General features: G+C 41.4%; 3 protein-coding genes and 2 non-coding genes across 12 annotated transcripts in view; 1 reads left to right on the top strand and 4 right to left on the bottom strand.

Moving 5' to 3' along the window:
* Positions 1 to 1038, bottom strand: part of fhip1aa (FHF complex subunit HOOK interacting protein 1Aa) — a 28500-nt gene extending 27462 nt beyond the window's left edge. For 2 of the 7 annotated variants that reach the window (XM_014337697.1, XM_042225988.1), the window contains exon 1: positions 782 to 1037. The gene's annotated coding sequence lies outside the window, so the exon portion shown is untranslated. Of the gene's footprint in view, positions 1 to 720 lie in introns of all 7 variants that reach the window. The other 5 variants (XM_042225989.1, XM_005935046.2, XM_014337696.2 and 2 more) reach the window with 4 other exon arrangements.
* Positions 1039 to 2474: 1436 nt separating this feature from the next.
* sh3d19 (SH3 domain containing 19) lies at positions 2475 to 18109 on the top strand. 2 transcript variants are annotated; one of them, XM_014337699.2, is made up of 21 exons: positions 2475 to 2688; positions 8567 to 8609; positions 10344 to 10384; positions 10602 to 10638; positions 10901 to 11006; positions 11287 to 11443; positions 11527 to 12564; positions 13142 to 13255; positions 13435 to 13541; positions 13681 to 13721; positions 13811 to 14021; positions 14111 to 14179; positions 14276 to 14413; positions 14533 to 14584; positions 15577 to 15707; positions 15792 to 15856; positions 15943 to 16166; positions 16940 to 16992; positions 17142 to 17328; positions 17628 to 17731; positions 17813 to 18109. In XM_014337699.2, the coding sequence occupies exons 1-21, from the start codon at positions 2625 to 2627 to the stop codon at positions 17921 to 17923; spliced, it is 3093 nt and encodes a 1030-aa protein (XP_014193185.1). In that variant the 5' UTR covers positions 2475 to 2624; the 3' UTR covers positions 17924 to 18109. The 2 variants fall into 2 exon arrangements, with proteins under 2 accessions (XP_014193185.1, XP_005935138.2); XM_005935076.3 differs by lacking the exon at positions 2475 to 2688 and adding an exon at positions 6461 to 7011.
* Positions 18110 to 18557: 448 nt separating this feature from the next.
* On the bottom strand, positions 18558 to 22430 carry rps3a (ribosomal protein S3A). Its single transcript, XM_005935048.2, has 6 exons — positions 22295 to 22430; positions 21619 to 21722; positions 21079 to 21266; positions 19251 to 19459; positions 19002 to 19111; positions 18558 to 18726 (listed from the first exon to the last, which is right to left on the bottom strand). Exons 1-6 carry the CDS (start codon positions 22354 to 22356, stop codon positions 18599 to 18601), a joined length of 801 nt encoding a protein of 266 aa, XP_005935110.1. The 5' UTR covers positions 22357 to 22430; the 3' UTR covers positions 18558 to 18598.
* On the bottom strand, positions 18889 to 18955 carry LOC121815357. Its single transcript, XR_006055002.1, has one exon. It is a non-coding gene; the product is annotated as a small nucleolar RNA SNORD73 (small nucleolar RNA).
* On the bottom strand, positions 21349 to 21422 carry LOC121815358. Its single transcript, XR_006055003.1, has one exon. It is a non-coding gene; the product is annotated as a small nucleolar RNA SNORD73 (small nucleolar RNA).
* Positions 22431 to 24418: the final 1988 nt, after the last annotated feature.

Here is a 24418-nt window from a genome sequence, read left to right as displayed (position 1 = left end):
CCTTGAGATAAAACGTCAACTAATAAACTACAGAGGTTGTAGTAACTCATGACCGCCATCTGTTCATTGCCTAAATCGACGCTCAGAAGCGCAGTTTGCATCATCTGATTGTGGAAAACCCTCCAAAAAAAAACAAAACAGTGATTTAGCGGGTAGAATAGGATACCTGCACAGGAATGACACACATGAAAAATTCATGATGTTTGCAGGTAACTCAACACCCGCACACTGCGTCCTGCCTGGGAGTGGATACCTGAGTTCAAAGCTCAGAAAAGAGCAGGCTGAAAGGCGATAGAGAGCATAACATAAAGTTTATAACAATGACAATAACAGCAGCAGCACGTGGATACAAAATTTGTCTCGTCCTGAAGATTCTGCGTTATTATGTAACCAGATCCGCGAACATTTTTATGAAGCATTGGCTGTTTTTTATTGGTGTACAGAACTAAGATTAGACATAGGGTGGGTCTACTTTGTTTTCTACGGTCGGGCAGAAGTAGTCAAAGAGGAAACGAGGCTAAACAGAGTTTAGGTTTTCACTTCTCTAACGTCACAGGGATGCAAACTTGTCGCCGTGATCCTGGGTATCTCCCCCCGGTAAACCCAACAGAAAACACCCCGCAGTTTGGAGATACCCAACCCTTCCACCCGCCTACCCACCCGCACATGTTAGTCACAGAGTCTGGAGCTGTAAAAACAAGCAAGCAAAACTTAACATACAAGTCAAACTACCACTGCCAAGTGTTGCCTGCCGAGCTGGCCTTTCCCGTCTTTTTCTTACCGTCGGACTCGTAAAGATCCCCACCTTGGTTAAGAGCGCACAGTGACGATCAGCAGCAGGTTTCCAACCACAGACACGCACTCGCTCTCTGAGCCCCCGCAATAAATGTCCGCGTTTTCCACAGCTCCACAACGTCCCACTTTAGAAATAGTACACAGAGACAACCTAAACGTAACCCAAATCCTTAACCTGGTCCGTGGCGCACACAGTGGAGGTGAGCCCACACTGATCCTCTTCTGATCGCTCCTCCCACAATACCAAGTGGTCATGTCCACTGAAGAGGTGTTTCTCATTTTTTTGTAATACCTTATGGGAAATAACCACGTGACGACATGATTAGCGGCGTTTAGCACCCTGTAAATTCTGTAAAGCAGGGAGCCATAATAGTCTGTAAATTAATGGTGTCAGGTGTAAGTACTTTTTTAACTATTACTTTTTTCTGAACTGTCCCACTCGGACGCACACAACCCCTCGATCATTTTCGTCCTGCATAAGAAGATCTGCCAAATCGAGCTGATCTGGGAAAAGTTCGCCTTATTTATTTTTGAGAATTTAGATCTGAAGTCGAGATTAGAGTGTGGGTTTGAGATCAAGCAGGCTAAGAATAGGTGCTGTACAACGGTTTACTCTTCCCCGACTTTCCAAGTTGTGTATAAATCTGGGCCTCAGCATGTCTAACTCCACCCATATCTCCAGCGGGATCATAATCATTGTGATTTCCAGCATGAAATTATACTGTAGAGTTATAGAAGAGACACAACCTCCATTTATGCTTGATTGAAAGATATATTTAGCCCAAGTCGTAATTTAAGAAGTTAGATGTAAACGTATCTAACTGTCCATGATTTCCGGTAGTTACATTGAGTCTTATAGGGGGACTTTTATCGGGCATATTTTTGACAGATTTGGCCATGACAGTGAGAGACGTTTTTTGGTTTTTTTAGTTTATGGTTATAAAGATGAGCAAGCCTGTAGCGGCATCTGGTGGCAAGACAGATGAATTACATCTCCCCGAGTAGCCTTTGAAAGGAAACGTGTCAACGACCGTCAAGAGTTATTACAGCAGCAGGTCGTAGGTGTAGTTCTGACTCACTGGAGGTTCGTATGAATATTAAAGCTGTGTAAATTAATACAAGGTGGTTAATGGTGAAGATTAATGATGAATGTGAAAAGGATCGGGATACATGTGACTGTCGACACACCCGGAACTTTCAGCTTACATCAATCTCATTGGTTGACGGTGACATTTTCTAAATAAAGATTTATACAAATTTGAAACGAAAAAATAAAAATCCGTCTCAGCAATACAAAATATCCAAGGAGGAGGGATCCATCAACAAGAGCCTTGGATGAAGTTGTTGTGGTGGTATCTATTTTATCATCTGAAGTTTTGTTTGTTTGTTTTTTCAGGGTTTTTTCTTTTTTTTCCTCTTTTTTCTTTTTCTAATTGATCATATTGTTGACCCGTAAATGTGACACGTATCTATCATTAGTGATATGAAGTCAGAATAAAGGCTAAAGATTACTGTTGACGGCTCGGTATTTATCAATATAAACGTAGATATTAGACATAAAATAATAATGTTAAAAAAAAAAAAAAGCCGCGTACAAACATCGACAGTAACGACTCCTGCCGGGGGGTCCGGTCACTGGATGTCGTCACCTCTGTCTGTCCACAGCGGGGCAGGACTCGGTGAAACTTCTAGTGGACAGGACAACATCCGACTGCGTCGTCGTGTTATGCTCGCAGATGACTGAGGAGCCAGCTGCTCACAAGATCTAACTTTTTTTTCTTTTCTTTTTTTTATCTGTTTTTTAAATTTCCACATCGTTTCATACCAATATGGCAGAATCCAGGCGTGAGGAGGAGGAGGAGAACGAAGGGGAGCGCACAAGCCAGGCATCGGGTATGGTGGTGTATCAGGCTTTGATTTATCTGCAGAGCGCGTACTTTAGGAAAAAGCTGAATCTTGGTTCAAGTGTGAACACTTGCAACATTGACGAAATCATGTAGAAGCGCAATGTGAACAGCAAATAATGTGAAAAATCTTCATTGCTAAGCGGGGGACGATGCTCCATTCATAAAACCTGTTGCTTAAAGCTCACAATTCAGGAGTCAGCGTTTTATTCTAATATAAACACAGAAACTGAGAGAGAGGAATGATCCCTAGAAATCCTAGAAATGTATAAAAGGTGTGCAAACCTCTCTTGGACCTGCAGGATCTTGCCATCTGGCAGGATTGAGAGACCGGTGTTAGGGTTAATTTGGGCAAATTCAGAAGGATTTTTAATAACTATGTTTTGATGTTGCTTCAGAAATCTGAACACAGTATAAAGCAGCAGGCTGTTGTAATGCTCTGATTTTCTGCGTGGAAGCAAACCAGTACTTTATTTAATAACGCTCTGACTGAAGTGCCATTTACATCAGTTTCTCCGTTTCTTATAATCACACAGCGCTGTGGATTTTAATCATCCAGTTTGTGATTATAGAAAATTCCCACCCGCTTCTGTACTCATAATTTGCTGCTCTTCATTTTAGCCCCGGCTTGCCCACAACAGTTAAGTACCAAGATAGTTTTACCCCAAGTAATCTTTGTTTTTTCTAGCAAGCAACCCCACCCCATGTCAAACCCAGCAGTGTCAGACCCTCTCATACCACAACCTGACTCCACCAGCTGTTTGCATGGAAATTCCTGTCAGTGTCTGAACAGGCAGGCTTCTGTGTGATGAACACGTTGTGGTATGTAATTGACAGAACTTGTGATAATAACAGAAAATCGTCTGACCCACTTCAGATACTACTTCGGGAAGTTTGCACTGTGAATCACTCATTTGCATCGACACCTTCTAATCTTCCCGGACACTGCTGCTGACATTGTGTTATTCACTCGTGACATCGTCATTTGGTGGCTTTAAGCTCTCTTGTTTTTAGAGTCAAGGCAAATGTGTTTTCAACAGTTAGCAGCAGCACTTCCTGGATTTTGACCTTAGTCACACTTTAGAATCTTTTCCCTCCCAAAGGTGCTTCAGCATGTTCTTGATGACCTGTACAGGATAGGGAGCAAATTTGCTTATCGAACTGACTGCTCTCTTAACTCATGCTGGTGAAGCGTGACACTTGAAGGCAGATTGTTCTCCATTTGGTGCTCGTTTCACCAGCTGCTCTGTGACTGCTGCCACTTGTGCTGAGTAACGTCAGCATGTGTTCGAGGGAGAGTATGGCTGTGAAGGGGAAACCTTTCCTGCTGACTTTAGCTGCTTTCTGATGTCAGTGAATCTCTAATGGTAAATAATTCTCTTAAAGAAAGCCACTATTGTTACACACAGGTGCAACACATGTTTCAGTTTCTCTATTTGGGATGATCCTGTTGCTTCATTGGTCAGTGTGTTGGTTATTCTTCCACTTTGGCCCTTATCAATATACCTTAACAGCCATCTGATGCATGTGTGGTCAATCCATTTTCCCAGGGTGCCACACGGGAAATAGGGACTGATTTAGAATAAGCTGAACCCAATTCTGCTTAAAATAAATGTTATCTCTTTATAAGCTTAATTGCTGTTGTTCTCTTCACCTACCACAATGAGGTAGTTCTTGGCCTGAAGTCACCTTCATGATGTTTAAGTATGGTACAAGATTGCCTGAAGCTTATTCAAACTAGTGTGCCTTCACCAGCTGATATAATCTGTCGTTTCTGGCATTTGCTGCTGGTTATGGTGGGATCAAAAATCAGTGTTCACTTTGCAAAACCTCCACAGGACTCTGGAAAAATCTCATTTATGCCTTGTTGATTCCCTATATCACTGCAGTTCTACTAGAGGGATGAAACCTAATTCATTCATTCCCTTATTTGAAGTTTTGAACATGATAGCGGAGAGCTCTGTCTGTCTCAAACTTCCCACAGCCATTCTGTTGGACTGAGATCTGGTGACTCATATGATTCACGTTGTTTGACAATCAGTCCATCTCTGTGCGACGGGGAGGCATGATCAGTTGAGAGTTTCAGTTAATTTGTCACACCTCTGTGTGTGTGAGGTATTCATGCCTAACGTCTCACACACAGGTGAGCTTAACCAAGACAAAACCGCAGTGCTGTTATTGGTGCAGAGGCCAATTATGACTAATAGGGAGGTTTTTGACATCCATTAAACCAGAACTACATTCAGTACATTTAGAAGTGCATTCAGCTTCAGAGTTTATACTTTAAACCATGCGAAATGTATCAGCCTGCATCACTTTCTTTTTCACACCAACAGGCAGAGAAATGGATTCACTTTGGTACCTTTCAGATATTTCAAACTCACTTTCTCTTTCAAAGAACTTGAAAACATGTACCGTTTGCATTCCTATAAGCCTGAATCTGTGAACACAAACAGCTGGCTTACATGATTACTTAAAGTGTAACCAGATACTTTGTTTCTATCCGCTAAGATAGAAACAAAGCCCAACGATTTGTATTTAAAAAAATAAAAAAATGAAAAAAACACATCTCAAACCTGCAAACTCAGAAAATATCTGAATCTTTTAGTTTTGACTGTCATGTCTATTTTATTTATAGCCTATAAGAGATTTAAACAGCAGAAGCTGACTGTGCTCTAGAGAAAAGGCACATTTACATTCCAGATCTCCAGAAAAGCCCAGTTTTAAAATATATAAAGAAATTTTCATATCAGTATTGGCAATACGGGCCCTGCATTGACTTGATATCAGATCAATGCCAAATCGTGCAGTATCACACAGCACTGCTGGTTACTTTATCTTCATATTAGAGCTATGGGTTTTTGGTTGCTCAGCTAGTAGACCAGCAGGTCTATCAATCAGAAGCTCAGTGAACTCATCCTGACTCCTCCAGCTGCCCTGAGTTGCCACATGATAAATCTGTGTGAGGGTGTGAACGCTAGAAAGTACTTAGGCATAGATAAAAGTGCTGAATGAGTGTGCGTATGACTGGATGAATGAGATTAGTAGTAGAAAGTGCTTTGAGTGCTCACCTGAGTAGAAAGGTGCAATATATAAGTACCAGTCCGTTTAGCTTACTTGGATTTACTCAAGGACTCATATTTGAAGTGCTTTGAATGAGTGCTCTTCAGGTGCTCTGAGAAATCTTTTTTTTTTTTTTTTTTTAAATAGATCTTCCATTTATCATCATATTTTTAATTTTCTTTTTAAAATCCTTGAGTTAATTCAACATTTTAAGCAAATACTCAAGAGCCAGGTTCTATATTGCACTGGAAATATAACAGTTAACTGTTTAAGCCTGAAATAAATGCTGACCTGGTGACAGAGTAAATGTAAATTCAAAGCTGCTGAAGTTCATTATTTAACGGCTGTAGACCCGCGTCACCTACAGTATGGATGACAGAGTCGCGTGAACATTTCTGTGACTTCACAAGTAAAAGATTAATATGGTGCAGTGTTCCACTGAAAACCTCCACTTCCTGATTGACCACATTCCACTTCATCAGATTGGCCGAGTAAACACTGAGACATTATCGGCCGTCCCTCTTTTTTTGCTGTTGCCTGTGGGTGTGCGACTGCTTGCTTCAGCTTCACTGGCACGTTCAGAGGGACGCTCGGTGGACCAGGAGAGAAAATATTGATTGGAAATAACCTTTTTGATGCTGAGCGCTTCATGTCTTTTCCTTTAATTTCTCTCAGGTAAGGCTGTCAGCACATGGTGTCACTTCTAGTGATACAGATGACCAGGCAGGTGTGCTTTTGTGTCACTTATGTGACTTCTGTTATGAAGTGTTGACATTTTATTAAGTGTAAAAGTGTCAAAGCTCCTGAGAATTCATCATGTAGCCACTTAAAAATGTCTGTGTCATCAAGTGAAAGTACAGAAGCTGTGTTCTCACATGCTGTGTAAATTGAGGAAGCAGCACTATAGCTTAAACAGATAACAAGTAACAGGTGTGACAGGTGCGTGTCATGAACAACTAGGTCAGGGCGTCAGGTTTGAGGCATTAAAAACAATGCCTCCTCTGTCTCTGCCTGCTTGCCTTCATTAAACTTCAAGGACAAATGACTTTAGTTTAAATGACTGAATTTACTCTTTAGCTTGTGCTGATAAATGCTGGAAATGTGCTTTAGGTTTGTAAAAACCTAGAGATCAGGTCATGGACCACATTAGTCCAGGAAATAACTATACGTATGTTTATGGTGCTTCCTGAAGGAAACCAGTTCATTTTAGCCAAACTGGTTCATCAACATGTTTCTGTCCACCCTGCTGGTATGGTTTCAGTTCTTGTATTTCTAGTTCACACAGCACTGTCTGGAAGCAGTGGGAGAGTCTGGGGTTTGTGTCTTATAAAACAATGGCTCAGACCTTTGGCGTGGACCGTGATGTCATATTTAGTTGCCTTTTTAAAAACTCCCATCTTCACCTGCTGCTTCTTTTGTGCATTTTTATCCTCATTCTGATCCTCAGTAAGTTGCTTTACCAGTAGGACCAGCTCATGTTTTAGAAAGATCATTCTATCTCAAATCAACTTGCACCTACGGCTCAACCGTCTCTGATTCGCTTACAGATTTTATGGTTTGGACATTTAATCGTTGCTGTGAAATTTTATCTATCAAATACTTTTTTCCCCCAAACTTCAATGTTTACATATGGATGACTCAAAGGCTATTAAAGATGAGATTTTCTCTGACCTTCCTTGCCATCAGAGTCAATAAGGATCTGTAACTTGGGAGAGCAACGTCTAAAAATGTCCAATTATTGACTAGTTTAAATTTGAAGAAAAAATAATCATGCAGTCCTGTGACGTCTTGTATTTGAACTCACAGTAAAAGTTTGGGTTGTTTTTTTCTGTTTGTTTGTTTTTAAACTGATATTGTAAAAAATTTCTGAATGAATATAGTTGTATTTTGCAATAATACAAAAAAAAATGTGCAGAATACTTTTCAATGTCAAATTTCTGGTCGCAAAAACGAAGAAAGTGCCATTTTCATTCAAACTTCAAGTTAGATTGAGCAAGTATAACAAGTTGTACCACAAAAACAAAAATATCAGTAGATAGCTTCCAGATGGTACTCTAATTATAAACGAGAAACTAATTTTGTTAATTATGTGCATATTTTTTCATTTTCAAGACCTACTCTACCCAAAGGACTATCTGATAATAACATTTATATCATAGTTGTGACTAAGTATTGAACTTAAAGTATTCTACAGGTTTAATTGCATCATTGTAAAATTCAACTTTGTACCATTCAGAAATTATCACTGGTTGTCTTTTGATTTGTGAAGCTTTTTTCTAAGTAAGCGCTCAAATGTGACTTTACACAACCGCTTGATTTATTTATTTATTTATTTTAATATTTTAACTGACCAATACTAAGACATTTTTTGATGTATCTGTACTAAATTAGATCCTGATTCCTTTTGATGATAAGAAAGGCCAGTGAAATTCTCAGGCTTTTATCTGTAGTAATGTTTGAAATATTCATGTCCAAACACTGACTCATGCTGGTAGTGAGCCAATGGACCATTTTTCAAAAATATCTCTTGAAAAAAAAATCTGACGTATAAGGTTGAAATTTCATAACAATCATTTTAACAAGTTTTTTCAGAAAGATTTAAGTTAATTGCACATGATCGATCAGAAGGTCATGTTAACATAGCTTGTTTCTGGATTCAGTGAAAGCAGCCATTGCTTCTGGTTACTTGACCTGTAGTATCTCAGTCACTGCACTAAAAATGATCAATCATGATACATCTAACTTTTCTCATACGTCATTCATTGTCACTTATAAAACCTGTCTCTCTCTGTTTTCCTCTGCAGATGGTGCTGAAAGAACCAAGAACCAAGAACATTTGCATTCCAGGTATTTGATTTCATGCCGAGCTGAAGTTTTGTATGTTCGATCCAGCAGCAGCTGTTCGGTTTCACCAAACTTCAGCTGTAGCTGGAAGCTGGGCTCTGTCCCCTTTAACAGCCAGATCTGCTGATGGTGAGGTTGTGAATGGACCAAACAATGCGGTGATCTATCCTCGCTGACAGACAGGAGGTCAACACAATGACGAGTAGACACCGTGCTGCTTTTTTCACTTGGTGTTTACACATGTTAAGAAGACAAATGTGTGTAGAGCTGAAAATCTGTCCAGTTATTTAAAGCTTTGATGCATCGTGGATTTGTTTGTGACCTATTAAGTCCACGTGGTTCCAACTCAAGCAGTCAATTAAATTAACCGCCCAGCACAAGGAAAGGAGGATTGTTGGGCTTTTGTCAGATAGTTTAGATCCAGGACTCGGGTCTTAACGAGCAGGGAAAATTCCCTGTCACGTTAGTTCAACCTCTATAGTTTTCAACCAGCACAAAGAGTGCTGCGATCAAAAGGAAAGAATGTTTGAAAGTGAAACAAACGGAAGATGTCAATACATTCGCCTCCCGTATTTTGTAAAAGAGTTACAAAAGAGGAAATTGTCCTGTTTATTGGGATTCCTGGTTTTGTTAGCCCGATGTGTTCGAACAGATTAATGAACGGTGTTTGTTGGGATACTACTCTTGTCCTATAAGGCGGAAACTTATTATTCTTTGCCTTTTATTTGTGTGTGGTTGTAAAAGTGGATGCATTTTTTTAAGCATATAAAGTTTCATAAATGTGGTCAGTGGTTTTTAAAAGCTTCAACCTGTGCTGAACATTTGGATTCAGACAGTTTTTACCCCTCAGCTGTAAAATACTGATGGAGTAAGATACCAGCAGGATATCATAAGTGGACAATTTTGAATCCCAGTGACTTTGATCACAATGTCAGAGGTCAAGTTTTCTGAAAATCTTGTGAATGTGATAACTCAAGAAGGAAGTCACCTTGGATTTCCATCTATTGAAAATCTCCAACAAGTTTGAATCCCAGTGGCCTTGACCTCAAGGTCAGAGGTCAAGTATTCCGAATACCTTTTGAATCTAATAACTCAAGGCGACATTGACTTTGGTGTGTAGTGTCTATTAGAGGCTGAGAAGTAGCACTTGCATCCAGCAATGTTTTTTTTCCTACTGTTGGATCTCTATGATGTCATTTAATGCTGCTGTCTGAGGCAAATAAGTCTGTATTTAGGCAGAATTGCTGCCCACCTGCTGCTTAAACCGTCCGTTTGAGAGAGGTAGCCAATCAGAAGTAAGGAAATGAAACGACTCGTTTCAGACAGCCCAGTCTAAGAAATGTGAATTGCATAATTAACTCTGGACTCTAAGAAATTTCTAAGAACTTATTTCAATGTATTTCAGCACATTTTTTTTTTCTGCTTGTATAAAATATTTTTGTCTTTTTACCTGATGTAAACCACCTTACTCTTCCCTTAACCATAATAATCCAATATAGTCTGCCATTTTTCGCTTACATTTTTATCATTTACATCTATAAAATATTTAAGCAATTCATCTCTGCCTTATTGTCAATCTATTTTTGGATCATCAACAATAAGGAGGAGCTGCATGGAGTTACACTGCAAGGATTGTTAAAATGAAGAGTGACGAGATTTCTGTTTAACCATGGTGTCACCGCAAAAGTATGAACCTGCTGTTGATGATAAACAAGACTCTTGTTCTGCTCTTTTCAGTCCAGGACCTCTCTCCTCAATACGAGCTGCTATCAAACGAAGTAAGTTTGCCTAAACCGGCCTTCTGAGAAGCGTTTAGAGCCTTTTACGGTGTGTTTCTTCACATGTTTTTCATGTGGAAGTGTAATGAGTCAGCAGGCTTTTTTTTTTTTTTTTTAAGAGAGAAATATATCTGTAGTATGATTAACTTGAACAGACATCTTACAGTGCAGTGGTGACAAAGTTCATGTTACTTTTTTTTTTTCTTTCTTCCTTTAGCGAGAACAAACTCTCAGAGCAACAACAGAGACAGGAGGTACAGTAAAATGTTCCCATCCTCCTACTCTTTACATCTCGCCTGTATTGTTTGCTTCTTAAAGCTTAATGAAACCAAATATCTGATTTGTGCCATGTGGTTCAGAGAACTGTGCTTTTGCTAACGAATCTAAAAAGTAATCATCAGTAAATAAACTGCATTAAAGATAAATGAGAAGTGGGTGTGTAGATGTGTTTTTGTCGGGGGGGGGTGGTTTCATGTAGGGGGGGTCCTCATGGTGCTATGGCGGTTTGTCTTCCAGGCGACCACAGATCACCTTTGTAGCAGCAGAGCCTCTGACAAGTAACACCTGGTTCACAGGATCCTCGGTGGTTTCCCCTCCTCCTCAGCCAGGCTCTGTGTCCCAGGTAGGTTTGACCTGAGCCACAGTGTCTCAGTGTTACCTATTTAAAAAAAACAACAACAACAACACAGGCACGCAGACTCAAATGCTTTGACTGAAAGGTTCAAATGTTGGGTCCAAACATGCCTGGATCTACCTATGAAAGCATGCCTAATGAAAAGAGTCATAATAACAATAGTAGAAAGTTCAATGATTCTATTATTCTAGATACACGACACAGAAATGTCATAGTAACTGAGAAAATCTCTCTTTTAATGACTCCACTCCCACCATCCAATGACCAGGTGATCAAAGAGAAGACTGGGGAGGAACACACTGTAAAGCCCACTCCAGCCCCCCGCCGGAGCAGCTGCACAGCCACAAGCGCCACACAGGCTGACACTACCGCTGCCGTCACACAGCGTGGTGACACTCCACCGTTAGCGGAGAAAAGACCTGCTGGTGAGGCATAAAAGGATCGTTACTGTCTGCTGAGCATTCATAGCAGGTTTGACTCTAAACACCGTGGTTCTTCATGTTTCCAGGTACAAAGCCACAAAAGCCACCCAGGCCCTTGCTGCCGAAACAAGCAGACAGAAAAGCAGCAGAGAAGGTTGTGACAAATACTGCAGCGCTCACAAACGCTGAGGACCAAAGTGATCCTGACTCTGATGGAAAGCAACTTCGACAGCAAGACTCCACGCACACGTGCGTCCGATCTGTAACTGTCCACTGGAACATTCCCGTAAACCATCCTTCTGTTGCCCCTGAACCTGGTGACGCCACTCTTTCACCTTCAAACTCCAATCGCAGCCAACGTCCCGTTCCACGCCCTCGCACGAAATCCCTTAAGCAAGCACCCGAAGAGGAGGCTAAAGTTCAGACTTTGGTTGAAATCTGTGAAAGTTTTGGGGATATTCAATCTGATAACCAGGAGTTCCACTCAAATAAGTATTTAAAGGAGTTGTTGGAGGTTTTCGGTGCAGATAACGAGTGCCAGCAGGGCGGTGGCATCACTGATCAAGCCGACGAATCCTCGCAAAGTGAAGATGCTCCTGACGAGATGAGCGGCAGCAACAATCAACGTAGCATCCGGGCCACGATCCAGGCCTTTGAGAGCCAGGCTACCGGCGAGGACGGAAATGGGAATGAATCTAGCAAACCGCAGCTTCCTGCCAGGAAGCCATCCATTAGACCTCCGGTTGCTGCTAAACCTTTTGTAGCTCTCAAACCTCCGTTTACCCCGAGTATAGACGATGACAGTCAAAACATATCGGGGGCAAACATCTTTAAAAACGCTATGACAGCCCCCAGACCTCAGCCTCCTGAGAAACCCGCAGGTCGATCAATAAGGGAGGAACTGGAGGCTTTACACAGCAAGGGGGCAATGTCACAAATATCACGCTCTCCGCTGACCAGAATCAGTCAGGTGTATGAGGAAGAATCTTCACCTTTTCCACCTGAATATTCACCTTTTCCACCTACACCTCCGGTGAAGGAACCACTCAAACCCAATCTGAATATAAACAACCACAACTCGGCCTCCGTGGTCAGAGAGAAAGAGTATGTGGAGACTCCAATAAGTAAGTGCAAATAAAATGCGCTGCTCCAAAAGCACGTGTTTACGTTTTTCATCTCCAGTTTCTGTGTTAATCGACCTACTGTTTTGTTTTGGGTTTTTCAATCTGCTTTCATATAAAAATCCTTTATTTGACTTTATTAATGTAAGAAGAAATCCTATAAATTGTGGTTAAGAAGGTTATCTTGCCTGCAAAGATCTTACTGGTGTTTAAGTGACAACCATAAGAAGCTGAGAAAAGAGAGCAGAATCTTTGATTGGTGTCACTGGCAGATATTTGAGATTTAAAGAAACCTAATGAATGGTTGTTTGGTTGCATCGTGGTCAGAGGTGCTGCACAAAACTATGTAGTGACTGGAGGAATGGCTAAGAAATGCGAATGCACAGTTTCCCCCCCAGCCTTATTTCCTACAATGCCAAATGCTCCCTTTAAGTAAACCTTAAGCTCTTCTCATCTCGATTGCAAATAACAACAACGTTCTGCTTGACTTTTATGACATTAATGTACACCGGAGGTCCTGAGTTAGGTTGGTGCAACACAAAAGCAAAGCTGTACACTCATGAGGTGTCTCATTGCTCAGATCCGATGCCATTTAAACCGCCGCGTAACTCTAACATCAATGGAGGCTCCGTCACCGTGCCAAGCCTGCCGAAGCGACCAACCACCATCAGGGTCCCCAGCAAAACCAGTTCAGGTAGGTTCAGTAAGCCTTAAGCGATTGACTGATGTTTGATTTATGTCAAAACACTGATGTGTTTATCTGACATGTATGTAGCATGTGGTAACTGGGCACTGAACTCTTACCTACCTTCACTTTATTTATCCTGTACACATGAAGCACTGCTGCTCAGTATGCCTTTTTTTTAATGTCAGATTCCTCCTGGGATGATCCTCCTCCTCTTCCAATTCAGAACCCCGTGGGCTCACTAAACAACTCAATGAACCACAAAAAAAGCCTGCAGTCCAGCTTGTCCCTCCAGGTATGATTTGGGTCACAGGAAAGCCTTAAACCTCATTAAAGTGCATCTTCTGATGAAACTCTTGCCTCCTAAACCCGCTGCCTGCTGTTGAGCTTCAGCTAGTTGTGCTTCACATCTTTTGCCCTGATTCTTTTTCCAGGAGCCTTTCAGTGCTATGCCAATGCCATCTCTGCCACCTCGGTAAGTGCAGGGGGGAAAACAATCAAATATCAAACTGTAGGACACTTTGAGTATGTCCCGCTCAAGTTGTGCACAATTTTGCACTTCAGGAAGCCAAGTGTGAACAAAAGCCTCCCACCTCGCCCACCTGCTGCCAAAATAGCCCCGGGAAGGCCTCCCCAAAGCTTCAAAGCCACAGGTCGCTCTCAGTCGCTGTCATGGGACGCTTCACCTAAACTCCAGCCAGAGAAGCCCCACAGGAAAGAACTCGTCTTACCCCCAAGGCCTAACCCAGGCCACCGCCTCTACAACAAATACACTGTGAGAAACTGCACGCATAAAAACTCCAGGCTTGTTTCTACAACGGCTTAGTGAGGGCTTGATAATATTTTTTTTCTTTCTCCTACTAGTTGCAGCTTCCCCATGGGATTGCAAGCTTTGACTACAAAGGGAGTAGTTCAAGAGAGCTGTCATTCCAGGTGACCAAACTAGTTTTACCAGCACATACATGGCCTGCAGCTCATCATTGTTAAGCACATCATTAAGTCCTTTGTGTACTGTTGGCCTTTCAATAGAAAAACGAAGTGCTGCTGCTGCTCAGAGAAATTAATCACAATGAATTGGAGTGCCAAGTTGGACAAACTAGAGGAAAAGTCCACAAGTCCTGCATGAAGATTATAACTCCCCTTTCCTCGGATGAATCTTCACCACAGGTGACTCAGCCTTTTATTATGAGTCAGTGAATGTTTTTTGCCACCTGATCCGTTGATGCTGTTGTTACCAGTCTGTCCTGATGTGTTATACTTTAAAGTCTTTGTTCCTTTTTGTGCAGGATTCTGACCAAACTGGGCTAAAGGTGCAGGTCGTACATGACTTCGATCCAGGTGAAGCATCGGTTCCTTGAATAACTGTTTAATAGAATATTTTTGACATTTCAGGCTGTTCTTTGTCTGGATTTGTTGTGGCATTTTAATTAGAGGACAAATACAATTATAGGTTTCCAGTCAAGAGGGGAGGGAGGTTAGTATAGTGTAATCTCTGTAGACAGGGGGCTAACCCAAGGGCCTCCCACTAAATTTAGAAATCCATATGCATATGCATTTTTTTTTTCTTTTAATCTTTGGAGACAACTCTTTCTGGTGAAGTCAGGAGGTGATGGTTTATATGGCACAAGATAATGGGGGGCTAACTAGTAAGAATTAGCGTTAACTTTGACCAAGACTAGCTTGTTTTCCAGAAAAGAAATGCAATAGAAAGGAGGTCAGTCCAAAATTGACAACCACGCCTAGATCTACCTCTAATGCTCCCTAAATAACAAATAGTTTCTTATTTCTGCTGGCCTCTTTGTGTCCGTGCTACAGCGAACACTCTAAACAGCAACCTCTCCTGCTGATAAAATGCATATTGTCTGAAAAGAATCATAGACACTGATGGCCACTTTATTGGGTATACCTTGCTAGTACCAGTTTGGCCTGTATTAATTATTCATGGCATAGATTCAACACGGTGCCGGAAACATTCCTGAGAGACAGCTGCAGATTTGCACATCCACGATGCAGAACTCCTGCTATACCACATATCACAGGTGGAGGTCATTTGAGTACAGTTAACTAATTCACATTCAAGAAACCATCAAATATCTTTGATGGCACTAAGGGGCCCAAAGTGTGCCAATGTGCCATGCTTTAAACTTAAGCATGACCATGTCTATATACTTAAATTCACTGGGTTACCACCATGTGATCAGCTGATCAGCCATCAGCATTAACAAACAGTTGAACGGGTGTACCTAATGAAGTGGCCTGTAAGTGTAGATGTATTTGTTGTATTTGATTGTTTGCACTGAATGATTGATTGTGAAGTGTTTGGTCCTCAGAGGGCCCCGGAGAGCTGAGTCTGAGAGCGGGAGATATTGTGACCATGGTGGAGAAGGTGGACAGCGAGTGGTACAGGGGCACCTGTAGGGGATCTACTGGTTTCTTTCCCATCAATCATGTCAAAGTCCTGGTAGGTTTCAGTGCATCCTTCACCTATTTAGTGACAATCAAAAAGCAAGGCAAATGCTTTTAACTTTGTTTTCTTTTTGATTAGTTGGATTCACCAAAACCCCTCCCAGAAAGGAAACCAAAGCCGCCACCAACACCCGCAAAAGTCAGGTACTGTCTTTGCAGCATAAAATGTTTGGATCAGCCTTTACAAACCAGCATGATGGGCTAACTGGATGTTTAATATACCCTTAAAGTGGTCCCAGGTGTATGGCGAGGTTCGACTTTGAAGGGGAGCACAGTGATGAGCTGTCGTTCTCTGAGGGTGATGTGATCCAGCTGAAGGAGTATATGGGACAGGACTGGGCACGGGGACAGATCGGCGGCCACACTGGCATCTTCCCCCTTAACTTTGTAGACGTCATTGAAGATCTGCCTCCACCCCCGAGTCAGAAACCCAGTAAGAAGGTCGCACTGCCCGGTAAGATTTTCTGAAGACACTCAGACGCTCACTATGTGCTGACTTTTAAACTGTACATACATACATACATTTATCTGTGTGAACATCCACACTACAACATGCCGACGTTTTGTATCTTTCACTGAAGAGCTTTTATGAGCGTCTTTACTTCATGCTGGCTGTGGCATGTCAAGAATTTGCACTTGTGTTTGACTTTAATTAAGTAATTGTTTACAAAAGCCCAGCCATAGACAGGAGTTTAGAATTACAGATCAGAGGTTACGAGTAGTGCATTGTTGTCCTACAAATACTTTTTAAATCAGGGGTGTCGAACTCCAGGCCTTGAGGGCCCGGTGTCCCTGCAGGTTTTAGATCTCAGCCTGGGTCAGCACACCTGAATCAAATGATTAGTTCATTACCAGGCCTCTGGAGAACTTCAAGACATGTTGAGGAGGTAATTTAGCCATTTAAATCAGCTGTGTTGGATCAAGGACGCATCTAAAACCTGCAGGACACTGGCCCTCAAGGCCTGGAGTTCGACACCTGTGCTTTAAATACTATAAATTGAGGGAAAAAAGTTGAAATTGGCCTTTAAAAAGTTAAAGCATTCACATGAATAATGCAAACTCCTGCTCAGTAAAAGAAATGACACAAAAAGGCTGACACCAGTCTCCTCAATGGCAGCAATATTGAATTATTAATAGCACACCAATACATTATTGAGGACTGTCACAAAATGTGGCCACAGAATTTTCTGTTTGTTCCTTGATTTAATTTTGTTCACACTTACACAGGGATGGCTGCCGCTTCTCCCAGCATGCACCCTGAGGCTGGCAAACCTGCTCAGGTAACCAACACAAGCACGATAATAAATCCAGACAATGTTGGTCATGCAATTTGACCCTGTGTTTTGAGCAAAATATATAATAGTTTTGTTATAGTTAAGTTTTCTGCAGGTGCACTGAACATTTGTGTATTTTGCTCTTTTTTTTGTAGGCGTCTCACTCTGACGTGGAGTGGGTGGTGGCTCTGTATGATTATGCAGGGAGGACAGAGGAAGAGCTGTCCTTTCAACAGGGCGACTGTATCCTCATCACCAAGCACATGGATGCTGAGTGGAGCTGTGGCAGGCTCAACGGCAGGGAGGGCCTCTTCCCCAGGAATTATGCGGAAAGCACCACAGGTGTGATGATGTCATTAACATTTGAGCTGAAGAGTTTCGTTTTGAAACGCCCGTGTTTTTATACTGTGCGTTTTTGGTAGAGAAAATCAGGTGTGAGAAGATGGACAAAGACCTCGCTTTTTATGTCATGCTGCTCTGTAGCATGATACAGTGAGAAGCAATGTTTGCCCCCAAAGCTTCACTGTTTATCACATGCATCCACTAAATACACTGTTCTAAAAGTTCAAGAAACAAGAGTATAGGATCATGCTCAATGAGATCTGATTTGCAAGTGTTCCTTCAAATCTTGCCCTTTACAGGCCAGCAGCCGTTTAATAACCAGGAGAATGGAGCTGCTGGAGGCGGGAGAGCCAGGGCTCTGTACAGCTTCGCATCAACCTGTGATGAGGAGCTCTCCCTGCGGGTACTGATGTGATTCCATCTTACATGAGTAAACAATAAATTCCTCATTACATGTAAAACCACATTTCCTCTTCTTTTACAGGTTGGGGATATTGTAACCAATCTCGAGTCCATAGATGATGAATGGTTTTTAGGGGACCTGAGGGGCAAACGGGCCTTGGTTCCTAAAAACTACGTGCAAGTACTGGATTAAAGCCACACGGACTTTTGCTCGGTGCAAAGCACAGCTGGATGACCTGAAGCTCCAGTGACTTGTTCACAGCAGCAGAAGCCTGAACTGACTTTAAGTTGAATGCAGTATTTTACCTACAAGTAATCCAACTTTAAGTCCACTTGAAAAATGTTTACTGAATAATCAATAAAAATATTACAAATGGTGGACGATGTTGGTTTTTTGGTAAGCATTTTCGATTTGACCAGATGTACACTAGCACCATCTAGTGGTTTTATTTTCTTCCCATTACAAATGAATTTCACTTTCAACGTGTTCTTTACTGAGATGAAATTAAATCACACCATTTTGGGGGGGGAATATTACTGCTATAATTTTAGTAAGCTTCAGTAATGTGATTTAGCAGGACCTATGCATACTGCAAGAGTTTTACCACAGATACTGGAAACACAGGCATCTTCTACACTGAATAAATTGAATTCAGGTCAGTTACCTTTTATACAAACAAGACCTAATGCACTGCTAATTCTGCAGCATCCACCTTTTATCTGGTGACTAGTTTCTTTGAGAGTGCTGGATTTTGTAGCATTTTATCCCCTCCTTACATGCACTGACTGAACGACTGCATTACTTTACTGACAAAGAAACAGGACAGTTTGTTGGTCATTTACATTTTTTATTCAAATCAGGGTGTTTTTACACTGTCTCCTGAATGGGGGGCTCATAGCCATCAGCCCTCTCCACCTTGGCTCCAGTGTCATCACCGGAAGCCTTTGCAGCACCAGCAGCACCACCCTCACCATGGAGCTCCATCAGCTTGCCCACTGCAAGGGAGGACAGGGAATTTAACTGACTGATCAAACCATTACTGACAACTTGCAAATGACAGTTTGCCATTGCATATGTAATGGCAAAGACATTATAGTTGTAACATTTCATTCAATTAAACCAAGAATGTCTGCTTGTCAACTAGCATGTTGCAAGGGAACATCAGCTGATCTCAATTAGGTAATCAGGTGATCATATGGGACCGAAACATTGTCATCTTTTGTTCCCACAAACAAAAGAAACACTGTAAATACTAACATGCATTACTTACACTCGAACTTGGGCTTCTTAAGCATCTTGACCTTGCGAACGTACACATCGTGCAGAGGGTAAATGGACTGGCATGCCTTCTCGATGTCCTTGCCAACACTGTCAGGGATCCTGGAATACGAAAAAGCAAACGCATTCATTTAAAACCATCAATTGCGACACACACAAAACCTGAGTGCACTCAGAGACATAATTAGCTCAATCTTAAATTAGTAATGCCATCTGTGCTTTAGTCAGAAACATGACTTACAACTTGTTGACCACTTCCTTCAGGTCATTGGTCTGAACCTCACGTGTCATGATCTCCATCATCTTCTTGCGGATTTGGCGGACCTGTTGGTGCTGAGCGTAGGAGGTCTTTCTGATCTGATTAGCACGCTTCTTTGTGAAACCCACACAGAAAAGACGCAGAAGGTAGCCATCGGTGGTCTTCACATCCACATGGGCCTCAATCATGGTCTGAGCAGAAAAATAATGATTACATTAACAGTGCCGCCTTAAAACGCATCGGTCTGTAACAAACTTTTTCTGCTCGTGTTCCTTCAATGTGCTTCTCACGTTTCCTTTTCCGAACCAAAATGCATTAAAACCCAACTTGAAAGTTTTGTTAATCTGGAGTCACTAGTAAATGGTTTGAGGTGTACACTTGTCTGCCAAGGCACTAGGTATAGCTGTGAAGTCTAATGCAACAACTCTGCCACATATTCTACATTTAGAAAGCTTCTACATTTCCAGTTTTGTTCTACAACAGTCTATGATTCTACTGCTCGCTGTCCACATGTATGCCATCTGAGCGGATAAAATGTTGGGAAATCTCAGATGTAATAGTCCAATATACAACATTGACAAGCTTCAAAGTATAACGAATAGCTGAACACACTAGATATCCCAGGTGTATCTAATAAAGTGGCCTTTGATTTTTGAATGGGAAGAGCCAACATGAAATGACACTTTGTTGCTTGCGTTTCAAAGAGCATTGGTGCACTCAGACTTTGCTGCTACCATTGCTGTAAACAACACTACAAAATTATGAATATATGACCAACACACTCAAATCCAAAATATTTTACCAGCGCCTGCTGAGAAGACCCAACACTTTCATAACCGCTGTCTCGGGCCAAAAAATAAATACAATTTACAGATCAGATGACTGTACGCACTTACGTCTTAACATGATTTATCATTTTAATTTCGTGCAAGCAAAAGTCAAACAACATGTTAGTCCTTTGATAGACTGAGTTCTAGAGTGCACTCTGCCTCTGGGACTGGATGAAACCCCCCGTGAACCTGAATTTATGTTTACGCAAATGGGGTTTTGTGAATGGACTTAACTAGCGATGGCCCATTGCTTGCACTCACCAGCTTACTACTGTAGTGGTTGACCACTTCAGATACTTTTAACTGCCGACACATCTCATAGGCCCAACATTTAAGCCACTGACCAGAATTAACTTCATGTCATTAACAAACAATGAAGGGATCCATCAGCACAGGCTTCACTCACTTCTGAAACAAGAACAGCACGAACAGCACGAACAGCACACACAATGCTGTGGAAAGGCGGAGGCTTATTGCAAAAATAAGCTCCCAGTATCCTCAGCAACCCATATCGCATGTGTGAAAGAGCTTCGCACAAACATCAACTGTGCACTCTCCCAGCAGAGCATGAGGGGCACTGACAAAAAGCCCTGTGAGGATGCCAGTACTCAGAATTCTCCATCGCCAAGCAGCATTGGTGATTATATTGACTTCTCAAAGCTCCTGTTTTGTAATTATTATTTTTTAAAAGACAGTATATTAAAGAAGTATATCTAAAAAGCTTTAAAACATACCACATTACATTGGATTACTTCCCCCTTTATACTGGTCATGGAAGACATTTCTCACAAGTCTTTCTTTTCCTTCTAATGTGTTGAGTCCCAATATTTACACTGCAGCGTAAATATACCGTATACAAACCTGAATGTTCACACCAAGACCATACATAGTGTAGCCCTGTAGCCAAATCTCAACAAACACATTGGCATAAGTGACATCATCAGCTATCTGGCACCACTGGTGAAAAATGTGACCATCACCTGCCACTTCTTGACCATGGAGCACATCTTGTCACGGGTCAGGTCCATGCCGTGGAAGTTGGTGAGGCAGTTCTTGCCCTGAACATCCTCAGTGATGAGCTTGAACTTGCGGAAGGCCACCTCATCATTCTGGAGATCAGCGAGGCTCACTTCAAACACACGTCCCTTCAGACCATCTGAGGCGATTCCTGTGTGGTACAAGAGGTACGAAAAAAGGTTAAAGGGTTGAAAGGTAACGAGAAGTCTCTGGAAGCTGAAGTAAGTGCTGATAATGGGAAAGGCAGTTGATCTCGTAAGTAATCAGGCCCCTCGATTGGGACCGAAACAGTTTGTCATCACACATTCCCACTGTACGCCAAGGATACTCTCAGATAATTATGGACAGCATTAGAAAACAATGCATCACATACACAACTCTAAAGCTGATCTTTACTACTACTGCCAGAGTTTCACTGAATCAAAGAATGACACTTCTGTTCTTTACAGAAAGCAACATTAGCATACAACACACACAACAGCCTTCGCACAATGCAGACTTACTGGTTCCCTGAGTCCTGGTGACCAAGGTCTTGCCAAGATTGCGGATGTTGAACATGGCTGGTGCCTTGACATCATACCAGTCCTTCTTGGAGAAAGGGTCCACACTGCAGGAGAGTAGAAAGTATTAATTCACAATCATCTCAGCCATGCTTGAATACCAGTACGAGAAAGAACACTGCTCGGATTAGCAAACACCGTGGAATAACCACTACTCTAATCGATTTCACGATTTAACGAACTAGCTCGGTCGTACTGATCGTCAGCACCACATGGTATTATAAGTTAGATACATTAACTCTTAGCCGTAGGATCCGACTGCCATGTTGCCAGACAAGCTCGCCTACAGTTAAGCTAACATTCAGTAGCCTTTAGCATGTAAGATTGCAGGCGCTAGCTAGCAACCAAATTACTTGAGCTTTCCCTTACTGTGCTGGTGATACTCCAAATGAGCTGCTCGCACATAATAAAATCAACTTTAACTACATAAAGTCTAAGAGCATGAAAGGAGACATCATGCTACAGCTCAGCGCCACTGCGCCGGCGGTGCCGACACTAGCACTGGCCGCTTAACATCCACCTAAAATCGGCTTCATCCTTCACCCATTTCACACCAAAACGACACCAACGAAAAAAGCGAAGTGTTGTTCACACAACAATGTCTGAATGTCCAACTTACATCTTCTTTTTGGCACCCTTTTTGCCGCCTTTGGTCAGCCTCTTATTCTTGCCGACTGCCATGTTGGCTACAGGGAGTGAAAGAGGAGGAACTCGGAAATCCCGCGAGAATTAAAGAGACGGCTCGGGGTTCGTGAGATTTGTCTCATCTCGCGAGTGTTTTTGCAGTTTCATTTGTCTCCCTCTGCCGGTGAAAGCACAGTCTAACACGCTCGTAAAAAAACTAACAAACTACATTAAAAAATAGAGTTTTGAAATCAGCAACAATAAGGTGAGCAGACGTTCCGCTTTATGTGGCAATGCGCAGCATTTTTATCCCCTGTGCCCTTCTCCCACATCTTCAGACAGTGTCCCACACTTTGACGGGTTCTGCAGGACATGCTTTTTCAAAGAGACCGTTTTTACCAAATGTGTATAATAAAGAGTTAAAGTTAAAGCATGTGAAGGCAAGGCTTTTTTTTTTTTTAAATTATAGTCAGGTCAGCATCTCTAATGCCGTACTCATCAGGGAACAGTAACCAAATCAACAAGTCACAAGCTTTGCAGATTCTGCTGAATATGACAGAAACAACTACAAAGACAATGAAGTCATTGTATATACTGACAAACTGAGCTTATTTATTTTTTAGCTTCACACAGGAGTGTGAAGTAGCAGTTTTATTTGTCATGATTGGTTAAAAAATTGCCCAAAATGTCAGACATGCCTCAAAAAAGGTATATCAGTCTATTGACATATACAACTGAAAGCCAAAAACTGTTACCAGGCAGAACAGCGGCTGAAATAACAGTGAAATAAAATTCAGCATTGTCAACCTGTCCCACTTTGCCCCACGCAAACACAGTGTTTGCCCTACATTTAGTTTGTTGGGATCTGGTCATCCCATTTAATTCTATTAGTTTAAACCACAGGTAGTCTAATCAAGCTTGAAAAGATTTCAGATTCCACATTCAGGAAACTTTTTTTTAAATCCCAGAAATGGCAAATCAGTTTGACGGTCCACCACTACAACGATAAGCAAGCAAATAAGAATAAAAAACAATAAAATAAACATCATATAGAAACCACAATCATTTTAGTATTAAAGGCTGATATGCAAATACAACAACATAAAATAGCCTGGCCTGCTAAAAGTACTTGATTACTGGCAGATTATAGAAGACCACAGCGCAAAAACAGTGGAAGGGCCAAACAGGACAAAGTAACAAAGACAAAACCTACATTTTTTAAGTAATCTTTTTAAATAAATGGAAGCTGGAAAAAAAAAAAGCTCAACAATAACTTATAACTAACTACAGCCATAGGGAACAACAGTTTTCAAAGTAAAATTTGTCAAATGCTGTAAGACAATAGTACAACATTTTCGTATTTAGTAATTTGTGTCATTTGTTCCAGCAAAAAGTGATCCACACCAATTTTTTTTAACTGGGAGACAAGTTCTTCCACATCTCTGAACAGGATGAACTAGTCTCAAGGTGTGCAAACAGGTAAAATAGGCGTGCTGCCTGTTTTCCACCAACATTATTACTGTAACAAAGGGAAGAATTTTGTCTGTTGGGAAAATACACTTCGGAGGTTATTTATCCACTTACCCACAAAGCCTAATACAATAGTCCTGTAATCTTCCACCTGTATGAAGGTCATATTATTCTGTGGAAGATATCGTTTGCTGATGGAGGACACAAAGTAAACACGTTAGTGGACTTCATCTTTCATATACCAATATTGACAAATGTAAAACAGGTAAACAGGTAAAAAGGTGTTGTTTTATGTAAAGTCTTGCTCCTTAATTCTTCCTAATATGCCAGCAAGGTTATTAGTACTTTGACAAATCCAGCTCCTAGTGCCACAGAAAGTGTTTTCAAAAATTATTTGAAGGACGTGGCAGCTGTTTATTGTGTCTTCTCATTCAAAATCTGATTTATGTTGACATTTTTTGCCTGCCACCTACAGCAGGTGTGTCAAACATAAGGCCCAGGGGTAAAAATCAGTCCAGCAAAAACTCCAACATACGCCATACATTTTCCCATCTACTGATACAATTCACCTGTTCACGTTTTTTTCACTACTATAGAAATTACAAGGTTGTTTTATTAGTTTTTTATAAAGTGTCCAATGTAAATAAAT

Source organism: Haplochromis burtoni, unplaced genomic scaffold, assembly GCF_018398535.1.
Source record: "Haplochromis burtoni strain Fernald_Lab_line unplaced genomic scaffold, NCSU_Asbu1 Contig_191, whole genome shotgun sequence".
NCBI classification, from domain to species: domain Eukaryota; kingdom Metazoa; phylum Chordata; class Actinopteri; order Cichliformes; family Cichlidae; genus Haplochromis; species Haplochromis burtoni.
The sequence above is the reverse complement of the archived record's forward strand: the minus strand, read 5'-3'. Positions and strand labels throughout refer to the sequence as shown.